The 12,593-nt window shown below is 34.0% G+C and overlaps 1 protein-coding gene across 3 annotated transcripts in view; it reads right to left on the bottom strand.

Annotated features, from left to right (window-relative positions):
- Positions 1 to 12,593, bottom strand: part of LOC118267736 (dopamine D2-like receptor) — a 202,361-nt gene that overhangs the window by 39,254 nt on the left and 150,514 nt on the right. For all 3 annotated transcript variants that reach the window (XM_050694091.1, XM_050694093.1, XM_050694092.1), the window contains one exon: positions 3,928 to 4,635. In XM_050694091.1, the coding sequence (XP_050550048.1) occupies positions 3,928 to 4,395 (468 nt within the window). In that variant the 5' untranslated portion in view covers positions 4,396 to 4,635. The remainder of the gene's footprint in view (positions 1 to 3,927; positions 4,636 to 12,593) is intronic.

Below are 12,593 nucleotides of genomic sequence, written 5' to 3'. Positions count from 1 at the left end.
CTTTTTAAGTTTTTATGTTCAAGGAATATTATTCATTTTCATGTCTGTATAAATATTTTGATGTAGCACTTTGTTTTTATTAGATTTTGTTTATAAGAGCCACAAAAATATTAATGCTTTTTGCTACGACGTAGCACGAGTTATGATTCCCACGCATACAAAATGAATAAGGATGTCTTATAAGAGCTTCAAGACTTACTTTATTAGCTCTAGAAGATAAAAATATGGTATTCCTGTATGTATGTATTATTAGTTTATACTGAAACTTGATTTTCTTAAGACGGATCGTGTTTGATTTTGGTAATCTCGTAGCACAGTGCTACGCCGTAGCTTGGCGTAGCATTTCACTAAACAATTTAACATGATTAGATTTTTAAATGTGTGTTATGATTAATATATTTCGACTATTATATATTAATGTATTTTATTAATTAATTAAAATAAATCAGAATTAATGATAACTATGTTCGCATAAATATGTATAGCTTACACAAGTAATTGCCCGATCTATGCGTAATGTGGATTAAATGGAGTACTCTGATATAGTAAGTAAATGTTCATTAGTAGAAGGTAATTGTTTCGTAATTACAATGTTCATGTTTATTAATCAACCATTTGGTTATTTGAACTCATTGACCTGTGTGCGTGGGCCATGTGATACACTAATAGCTAATCGACCTTATACATACATACATATGTATGTGCAAAAAAGTTGGAAATTACTTTTGGATTATACTAATTTGATCTACACTTTTGTGACTCAGAAAATAAAGGTTAAATTATTATATTGGAGAAATTAAATTACACCCAGTAATGACTTAAGTCCTAAGTAAGTTTGTCTTAGTAGTAGATATATCCAATATTTATTTCTTTGTGATAGAAAATATGCTTGCTTTTCTTACTCACGCGTGACTCCTGAATCGAGTTATAAACAATTTACTTTATCAGACAGTTTCTAACATCACTTCACATCAACAGCGTATAAGTGGCCACTGCTGACCAAAGGCCTCTTTGCACACGCAGAGGTTTTGTTTTGTTGTGTAAGTGAGTTTAGCAGAGGCCCAATTCCCAATTTTCCCAATCCCTGATTCCCCAACAACACTTAAATTCTTAAATCCAAAAGGCCGGCAACACACTTGTAACGCCTATAGGTTTTGGGTATCTATGGGCTGCGGCGATTGCTTACCATCAGGCGATACGTATGCTCGTTTACCCGCTTATAGCCTAGCTTCACTTCACAATTTGACGTTTGAAAAGTGCCTAATTTAAGATTAATTGAAATAAATGCTTTGACTTTGACTTTTAAAAAAAAGGTAATTTAAAAAACTAAAAAACCCGACTGCATTTCTTTATAATATTAAAATGAAAAAACCCTAAAACAAGAAAGTCATCGTAAAATTTAAGCAGTCGGGACCCATTCTAAATATGGGTACATACGGCTGGCTTTGTAGAATGGGTCCCGACTGCTTCAATTTTACGATGACTTTCTTGTTTTAGGGTTTTTTCATTTTAATATTATAAAGAAACGCAGTCGGGTTTTTTAGTTTTTTAAATTACCTTTTTTATTTTTATTTTTTTTTAGTTTTATTATTTTTGTATTTTGATATATCTAGTGTCACTTTTACAGTCAATACGAATCAAACGACCCCTATCAAGCGGAAATCCATCCAGGCTAGAGAGTGAGAAATATTCGAATTTGGCGCCAAAAATCCGCCATTTTGTTTTTTTTTATTATTTTGATATATTCAGTGTCACTCTCACAGTAAATACGAATCTAACGACACCTCTCAAGTTAAAATCCATCAAGTCGTTTAGGCTAGAGAGTGAGAAATATTCGAATTTGGCGCCAAAAATCCGCCATTATGTTTTTTTACTATTTTGATATACCCAGTGTCACTCTCACAGTAAATACGAATCTAACGACACCTCTCAAGTCAAAATCCATCAAGCCGTTTAGGCTGTAGAGCGTGCCAAACAATTATACATACATACATACATACATATATACATACATACATACATACATACACTCGAAAAACATAACCCTCCTTCTGGCGCAGTCGGGTAAAAATACATACTCAATTTTAATAGTGTAAATCCTATACATAGTCTCTTATGTAAATGTTATGTAAATGCATAACATAAGTAAGTGGTAACACTTGTGTGGGGTTTGAATAATAATAATAAAATAGTTGATAAAACGTCTATGTTTAATATCTATACAAATAAAAAACAATACGAATCCTATAACATACGTCTTTATATTTCCATCCGGAGCAATGTACCATTTATTTGAACGCGTGTCGGGACCATGGCAACCACGTCCAATATATCGAACACTCGCATACGTGAAGCGATCCATTGTCACCTGTGTATTGTCATTCAGTGGGACAGACACATATTGTGGGGGATTATTGTGGTATTAGGCATATAGGTGGTGGGAATTCTTAGCTAGTGTTCATATGAATGACCACTAGCTAAGAATAGAATATATAATAGAATATGTAGTGTGATGTTTTGCCTAGCCTATAGCCTTCCTCGATATAATGAACCATTCAACACAAAATTATTTTTTCAAGTCGAACCAGTAGTTCCGAAGACTAGCTTGTTCAAACAAACAATCAAACTCTTCAGCCTTATATATTAGTATATATCTATATCATTACATTATCTATATCTATAGATAATGTAAAAAAGCCCGAAATGTGTTAACATAAACAAGGCGTAAAATTTATTATAATAACTATTTAAGTAAATTAAAATACCCAGTTTCCTATTATAATTTACCGAATTCAGGGCAAATCTCAGCCTTTGTATGCAACGTATTGTTATTACTGAGTGGTAGACACTGATAGTCGCTTTGTGTGCCGGATTATACGCTAATTAACGTCCAACTAGTGACGGGACCCGACTTCATAATTATTATTATTGTATTAGTCGATAAATTATAGCGATAGTTGTTGTTTCGGGTCTGCGTGTCGTATGCATGTCAAATTCTATGTGTGTTGTTGGTACCCACGACACAGGAGAAAATCCAAGTGTTCCAACGTTCGGATTTTCTCCGGTGTCTTGGGTGCGTTTACAAACATCAATTTCACAAACACATGACACCCAGACCCGGAACAACAATTATTTGTGGTACACACAAAGGGCTGTTTCGTGCGGAAATCCAATCCGCGACTCGTTGCACAGCTGCTAGTTGCTTAACCACCGTGCCAAAGTCATTATTGATCAAAGGAATAATTAATTTCAATTACATCTTCTTAAACAACAAATCAAATACATTACAAGGATAACACAGATTGGAATCAATTTATTTCTATCACAAATCCAATTAGTAGCTCAGTTTAAGAATAAAAACATCGTTAATCTCAAGTTTGATTCCCGTTGTCCATTACTTATTAAAACAATAATTAAATCAATTAACTGTTTGGACATTTTTATCTTAATAAAGAGCCTCAATTCATTAAAACTTGTTTTAAGTGAAACAATGAAATTAGGTAAGTATTTACTTTTTCTGTTTTTGTGGTGGACTTAATTTCTTATGTCTTGGGGCAATACTAAAAATATTGTGTCCCAATACGATGTTATCTTTAGGTTATTTATCTGCTAGCCTTTAATATAAGAGATACTAAAGATTTTAGTTCAAAAGCTATCGCTATCGATTTGCTAAAATTTAAAAATAATGTTTAGGATTTTCTCCTGCATCGCAAACGTTCTGAAACACTTGCACAGAAATATTGATAAATGTTTTTGTCATTTGGGAATCGAACCAAACCCTTGGTACGTCGTGTTGTTGGTCATCCAGTGAATTCACCAAACGTGCAGCCGTGTGTAGTAAACATTATATTCTTGGGCCAATTAACATGCGTATAGTCAGGTAAGTAACAATATAGAGAGAAAAATTTTGATTAAATAATAACTCACCAAATAATAAACTCCGAACGGCATCACAACCACAGCCACGAGCAAGTCAGCAACAGCCAGACTCACGATAAAATAGTTCGTAGCTGTTTGCAGACTCCTTTCTCTCGAAACACTAAGTATCACAAGCACATTCCCGAACAAAGTCAATAGAGGAAACACTAACAACGAGAGCGCCCAGAAATTATAGTCCACATCACTACACGTCCCGTTTCTGAACGTACAATTCGAATCACTGAATGTTTCGTTGAAATAGTCGATGTTAAATTCCGACTCGGAATTGTTCGTATCGATGTAATGTCGATAAAAGAACGTAGTGTTGGGGTCAGGCGGCTTCACTTCGAACGATATTTTCGACGAATTCTCGCATTCGTCCGTGCATAGTTTCGGTATTGTCATGTTTTTTATCAGCTCCCCCTGGTGATTCATTTTAGAGCTCAATTCGAAGCTCTTCTCTAATGTTGTCGTCATCTACATCGTCCGGAGCTGTTGTTGTTTTGTCTGGTATGTTGTTTTCCTGCTCTGTTTGTTTATTTCTGTATTACGAATTGGTAGTTGTGTTCGTCCATATCGAATTCTCTCGCGCGATTAACTTATTCATAAATCTTCCATCCTGTCATTTATTGTATTCAATTTTTATTTTGTGAAACATTTTCGTTCATCTGTTGTGTTCGGCTGCACGGGTAGTCCTCGTATCCATTGTGCCAGTACCTGGAACAAAATTGTTTTTCATTATAAATGAAACATTTTTGAAATGAAATGTTAGCGAAAGAACAAAGGTAGTGATTTTTGTTGCTCTCAGTTTCATCGGCAGTGAGATTTTATTAAAATGCTTTTGCATATATTTGAATTTGTGAGGTTAAATTGGTAGGTGGGGGATTTTGGTGGACCTTTTTATTTTATTGGATGTGGCAAATGGTAGAGGGGTTGTATAATTAAAACATTTTGATTCAATAAAGTCGTTAGTAGTTGAGAGTAATTTGGCTTTACCCTTAAAATTTCTGTTCAACTTTGTAAAATTACAGACGTGATCATTATACTTAAAAGTTTCGCTACGGTCGCGTGTCGAGATGCCATAAAATGTGGTTTCGAGTCTTGCCACCGTGCACTGGGTATACAGGTTTATTTTGTACTCTGTTCAAACAATGTAGTATTGTGGCTTCGCTCGGGTAAAGAGATTGCAAGCTTGTTGTTTTAGGGTGGTAAATACGCAAGCGTTCTATAGAAATTTGTAATACCGAAATGGAAGTGTTCTAGGTATGACGATGAAACTTTGTGTACTTTGGTTTTATCGGATTCATAAATTGAAGTGGGATAAAGGTTATGTTTGTATTGTGAAGGTGTTGTTTTCACTAATGGCTATGTAAAAATAGGAGAATGTTACTTTAAAGGGAGTCTAATTAAGATTTAAGTTTACAAAATGGAAAACGACTATCAGTTACTGTTCTAAAACTAATCTTTAGTGATTATGACGTCATAGCAAAACCAATCTCAAGACATTGCTAGCAAATGGCACGATTAGAGATTATTTTTTTGCCGAAAACCGAATTTTAGCTTAAAATTTTCGGTGTCAGCTGCGAAAATTTAATAGAAGTGGTATCGGATTGATGTGTGGCAGCCATTATGCCGGTAATTGGATCGCTCCACACGCACGTATGCCGCTATATCGGACTCTTATTTAGTGCCCGGGGAGGGTTTGGCCGGTTTAGGGTTAAATTTATATTTGCAATGGAAGTAATATGGAGCTGATAGCTTCGGAATCGCTTGTGCGGTTTTGGTCGGAGACTGCCTATACTATTACTGGAATTTTGTACATTTTAGAAATGTTAGTACCTCTTTTTATTACACGGTGCTAAATACGAATGTAGAAGTAAAAACGATTTGAATGAGATTTAATGTGAGTTCAGAAACTGTTGCTGTTTCCTTAAAAGATAGTCAAAATGTGGACCGTTTTTTACTTTGTTGCGTAAGTCACACAATTTAATACTGAGATTTCTGACTTGGAAAATGGTAAAATTGCTTTGTGTAATTCACAGGTAGAATTCTATAGTTTTCTCAGTCGCAAATAAATTATTGCGACCCTTCAATACAATAAAATATCCAAAAATAATCACACTCTCATTCATGGATTTGATGATCTATTTCATTTTCGAATTGTTCTAGCTAATTTTCTAGAAAGAAGTCTGCTATTTGAAGTAAAAATCTGATGACATCATAACTCACTAATTCATAGAAAATATCGTTCTTGACGTTACGAAAAAAGTACCGTATTGAATTTGACTAGTAGGAAACTAGCTTATCGGGGCTCCCGTCCTCACTGGCGACCTTGTACGAGTAACAGCTCAACTAACGACATAGGTCACGTACATAGTTAGCTACATAGTCGCAGTATACATAAAGTTTACAACTACAATTTCATATAGAACAATATCGTACGATATCAATTTTTATTACGAGCATACGATATTGAGTCATATAAAATGCAAATAGCTTTAAAACAGTTTGTTTTATATTTCACAGTGAAGCTCTCAATATACGGGAGAATAAAAAATTTAATACATTTCAGTTTGCACGTAGGAGAACAGCTCAATGATAGTGCGTAAAACAGATTTATTGAGTGCATCGTGTACTATGGAGTGTACGTTTAACAAAGATCGGGATCTCTGACTAACATGAAGCTTTTTTAGGGTATACTCAGAGACATTCAATGTTTACTTAATAGTTTAAGTAAACATTGAATGTCCTTAGCAATTGTTTTTGTTGTGTTAAAAACAATTGCTAAGGACTGGCTTGAGCTCAACCTGAGTTACACAACTCTGATTATGGCTATTAGATAGTAACGCCTCTGGTATTTCGGGTGTTCATGGGCAGCGGCGAGTGCTTATTATTAGGTGATCCGTCAGCTCGTTTACCGGTTTATTCCTTTAGAAAAAAAATATAGGCATGAATTTAGTTATATTTAAGTACTTAGGCATCATTGTTAATAAGTAGGTACTGAAATTGTTTTCATTATAATACAAACTTTTGTACTTTAGACACCCAAAATAATTTATTTCCAAAGATTGATAAGTAGGCTTTTATCTTGAAAGAGTAGTTCAACTGAAATCTTGATTGAAAAACAAAGAAAGTAAATAATACTTCTTCTTCTGTCGGACATTATAAAACTACTTAGTCCTAAGTCCGGCCAGATGGGTTTAAAACTTTGACAGTAACAGTGAGAACTTTCCCTTCTTGTGATGTAATAATTTATTTTTCAAACAAATTCTGAGATGAATTTTGAAACGAGGTTTAAAAATTGTGAAGTTAATGAATTCTTGGTAATTGTCTTCTTATCAAACTATTAAAAATTAATTAATCATTTAAAATTAAGCAGTCTTTTGACTTGATAATTGAGCTTTAATGATTCTATACATCTATTATATAAAAATAAGTCGGGTAATCATTCCTGACGCTATAATTCCAGAACGCACGAACCGATTTCCACGGTTTTGCATTCGTTGATAAGGTGTCGGGCTCCGTGAGCTTTAATGATTCTATACATAAGGTATAATTCAGTATTTTTTGAAAGGGGAAATCATCCCATGACTTCTTCAACCTTCTTCTTCATGAGGTGAGAGGAAGCATCAGACTATACTCTACTCTTCTATTGACTAAAAACCACCCTATTCTTACTCCTGCTTTTCGAACCACAGCCACGGCAACTCTCTAGGTAGTCCGCAGCTCCGGAAGGCTTAAATTCAGTTGCAAATAAAAATTGACTGATTTTGTCTTATTAATTCTCATTCCTTTATCTTAATAAAACGCAACTGGACAGACAAATCCAGTCTCTAATAAGTCCAGTCATTTAAGCCTTCAGATTTTTTCTTTAAACCACTTAACCCTAAAACTTCGATCATAAAACCATTTTGACCTCCTTCACCGAAATTTGAGTCTGACATTACAAGACAAGGCGACAGGCTGTGTTCTGTCTTAAATAAAATTAATAGGTATCAGATTTCAAGTTATCAAAGGCAGGATGAAGGTTTGTAACTGGTGACTCTGTAAATCCTTTACTATGATTAGTTTTGTTTCAAAGGTCACAAAGTTGACTTTCAACCATTTATTTATATCCTTGAAAGGTCAGGGAAGTAATCTCAATTGGACAAGTGCAGTGGGTGTCCACCTACAATTGTGTCGCCAGTTTTATATACTGTGAAGAAGAACAAATGTTATTTTGTATTCAAGACAAGAATGTATTTACTAATAATGAAACTAGATGGAATTATAATAAAGTCTAATTTTGGTATACATTGTCGCAGCTAATTCCTGCAACTAATAAAAGTTGTAAGATCAACAGATTCCTTTTTACGACCGACTTGTGGACTTAACCAGCAAGAGCATTGAATGATGTTGTATGTGCACAAAATCATTTAATTATTACTTAAATTATTCTTTGGCAACGATTTTGTTCCGTAAACATTTGTTAAGTAACCATTAAATAACTCTGAGTACGGCAGTTAAAGGTACATTATTACTTCATTTTCAAAACTTTTAGCGAAAGCTTTACCTATATAAACTAACTTCAAAACGTTTCATTATCAACCGAACATCTCATCCTCTCTTCCAATTGATCGCATCTCTCCCCAACTGATCATTTGAAATTCTATTCGAATAATTTGGATTGATCGATTTAATTCACTCAACACTAGTTGACCGTCGGGTCACTTCGTAAGACGGTCCTAATATCGATTAATTCAATTCGAGTTGCCAACTCGATATTTTATTCTGTGAATATAAATTGAGGATCGGATCACAAATGTTGGCTCAGCGATTCGATGGCATTATAATTTATAATGATTTTCGAAATATTAGCTCAAGAATTATAGAATTTACTTTGCTTTTAGATACAGGGAGATATTAAAATTGATTATTATTCATTAGGATAGACCTCTGCCTTAGCCTCTGAACTCTGTCATTTAGTATAAGAATTATTTTTTCTTACAAGTACTAATCTGCTGAACCTGACTGAAAATCGGATTATTTTCATATATTAATTCAATGAAAAATTATTAATAAAAGCCGCGTCGTGTGTCGCGAATATGCTCCTCATGAATATGCGCCTCAAATTGCATGGCTTGAAACTAGTTGAAATATATTATTTTTTCGTATCGTAAAAAACAGTAAAAAATTGAGTAAGCCGATAACATAATAATTAATTAATAAAAGTGTTTGTAAATCTGCCTCGTTGGTTCAATTGGTTTAGTTATTGTCTTTTTCCTGCTACTACTAAGGATGGAGGAAGGACGTTAATCGAGCGGTTAGTCGGTGCGACTGCTGGGCAAGGGGTCTCGCTTTCAATTCCCGTGTTGGGCAAATTATTATTACTGGGCTTATTTCCGTTTTTCATAATTTTCTCAGTATAGAAGGTAAGTAATGGGGTCACCCCTACCTTTAAAAGTGACTTATATAAAAAATTATGCTTGCATCTCATAGAAGAATAAAACGTTTTGTTTTCATTGTAAGCCAAAATGAATGAGAGTGAAACAATTTTCACTATAATAAAGTTAATGTGAGAGTCTTTTAGTATTTATAGAGACACCATACACCATACCAGAGGCAAACCGATTTAGTAACACGAAGTGAGACCTTTACAAGACTCCAAAGAAAAAATCAATATGAAAATTGAGTTTGTCTGTCCCCTTGTGACCTTTATTTAGTACTTATAAGGAAATCGCATTTATTAACATTTCTGTCGGTTCCCGAAATATGACATATTATTTTTATTATTTTACAAATGTCACTGGTTTCATGATTTTGCTAATGGATACTGATCTTATTACTTTCCATTGTGGGTTTATTTTCGGAAGGCCAACAATAAAATAAATAATGATTCTATAATAACTTTCGTGAGACCTGACTATTTAATGAGGAACTCGACTAGTAGCAGCGTAGCTCGTCACCACGTCCCGTCAGGTGTCACGGAAATGCTACGCACGAATATATGAGTCTCTTGCATTGCTCGAGACTAGTCGAGTTCCTCGTCAAACAGTTATGTCAGTAAGCCGAAAAACATACTAATTAAAATAAATCATCTTATCACTCATGGTTTTATTTTTTGTCTATCAATATCAGGGAGAGCATAAATCAATATTCAATTATTAGGCAAAATACAAGCTGTAACTAAAACTTAAATTTTTTTTAGTTTAACTTCACTGTTACGAAAATATACAAGATTCTTGTCAGATCTGGGGATAGAAGAAAAGGAAAAACTTCATGTTCAGCACATACTTTTCTGTTATTATTAATAAACAAACTAAATCTGCAAGAATTACAATTACTATCAAAATAAGACATAACACACCGATAAACACTCACACATAGATTATCTCAACTGATAAAGCTTATGTAATTAACAGAGTACTCAACATACAATTACTTATATACTATTATATATTCATATATTAATTAAGGGAAAGACTAATGGAAGCTGTCAGACGGACAGACAGACAGACAAAAGCACTTCCTCGTGCACTGGCCCATAACGACATGTTACCATTGAATTTATCTCGTGAAAAGGATCTTTTGTTGTTTCTAGGAATGTCATCCTAGTTTGATTTAGTGCTTGGCCTTAGTCTTTTATTTTCTGAGTGCTAAGAGCTGTTTTTGTAGTAAAATTTTTATTTTTACTATTTGGTGGTTATGAATGTGAGTACGAGTGTAATAGATAGTTCGTAATACATAGTAGGTGCAGGTTTTAATTAACGTAAGTAAAGTGTATCTACAATCCAATTACATAATTGAATTTACGTCTCTAGATACACAGGTATAAAGTAGATATATTCTAGTTTTTACAAAAACCTGATACATTATACGAAGAGAATTCATTTTCATATTTTGGCTACAGTCATAGGTAAGATATTACTATTATATTACGTTTAAAATTAATCACTTACCATCGGTACTTTAATCAACTGCTTTGATCAAAAAGAAAAACTAATTAGTCTCTTTTTCACTTACTAACTCACTCACAAGATTTAAAATGAATGTTTTACTAAATAAGTTTTTAAACTGACATGTTCACTAACACTAATATTTGAACAGTTCATCCGTGATCATTGCGGAAATTGGCAAGTTCTAATATTAATGTTTTACCATTTTGTCAGTGGAATTTAAATGTCATACTTTCCTTTTACGTTTTCTAAGTATCATTTTTTCCTTGTGTTCACATTTCCTTAACTAAACATTTACAGAGTAATATTAACTAGTGGTCGCCTAGTGGTCGAAATTCGACCATATACGATTTAATTTACAATACCACTTAACATACGTTCAAGGATAATTTTTATTTAACGAATTGCTATTAGTTTTGTAAAATTCAAATTAATATATTCCGGAGCATAATGAACAGGAAAACTTTATTCATATGAGACGTAAGAATATCATCGCAATGTCTGTCGATTTTGACGTTTTATCAAATACGATCAGATACTTTGCATGGTAGTGTGTGTAATGCTTTTTTTATTGATTTAATGTACTTTACAAGCATTATTTCAAATATTAGCGTTCTGCACTTCTCCTACACATAAACTATAAGTGTACCAAATTTTATTCTCCTACGTCCGCGCAATTTTCGTAAAAAGGGGTCCAAAGTTTTTGCATCACGTATTAATATATAGATTCACATCATGACGCAACATGATTTACAACGTGACGTCACCTCAGGTCATGACGCAGACTACCTAATTACGTACCTAGGATGTCACCGAGGTTGTCAGTCACGCGATACAGTCTAGACTAGACTTGTTAAACACTAATCATAGTTGATTTAACAGTTAGAGCCGGTGTTGTTAGTTGTCTTGATTTTTAGAGAACGAACATCAACGGCCCTACATTGTGCTCTGCAGTTTGGGCCCCCTTTGCTTAAAAGAAAATTGCCATTATCAGGTTGGAGATCGAAATTTCAAAAAATGATGATTTCAAGTAACTAAAATTGCTAAGAAATTGAATTACCTGCCTGAGTCTTTGAGTCCTGAGTGAATAGGTTGCTCATAGATAGGCGTGCTCCATCGTAAGCCTCATCACCACCAGCGAGATGGTGACTAAACGCCATCCTATTAAGTATAAAAAAGCAACTGCTCTTTCCATGATTGGCGCAAGAACTGAACACATTTTTAACAGAGAAACTGCTATCTCCACTTCATCAGCGAATGTGGAAATTATGGCAGACCCAACACTTGTAGAGGAAGCCTTTACTTAGACTGTTGATGATGATGATAATCACTAACAAAATATACTAACAATGCCACTCTAGACTAGTCTGGAGTGGTCTAGACCTGTTATAAAAGTACTAATCACAGTTGATTCAACAGTACACCAGTGACAATCATTGCCTTAATCAGCACAATTGGGCTATATGATGAATTTAATGCACTGATTCACATATTGCAAATTATTGCTCATTGTTCCTAGTAGTGACACATGCAGAATGTATGACTGGTATATTAGTGTTGGGACTTTCTTTAGGATTCAATTATGACTTTATTTGGCAATGTGTTAGAAGATACATTGAATAATTATTAACACTTATTTTATTGCTTTTTTTGAACATTTAAATCATTCAATGACTTCTCCCAGCCTGGGTGAGGCGAGAGAGACTGCCAGACTCTTATTGACTCTGGAGTTGCTTTACC

Source organism: Spodoptera frugiperda, chromosome 6, assembly GCF_023101765.2.
Source record: "Spodoptera frugiperda isolate SF20-4 chromosome 6, AGI-APGP_CSIRO_Sfru_2.0, whole genome shotgun sequence".
In the NCBI taxonomy this organism is placed as follows: domain Eukaryota; kingdom Metazoa; phylum Arthropoda; class Insecta; order Lepidoptera; family Noctuidae; genus Spodoptera; species Spodoptera frugiperda.
The sequence above is the reverse complement of the archived record's forward strand: the minus strand, read 5'-3'. Positions and strand labels throughout refer to the sequence as shown.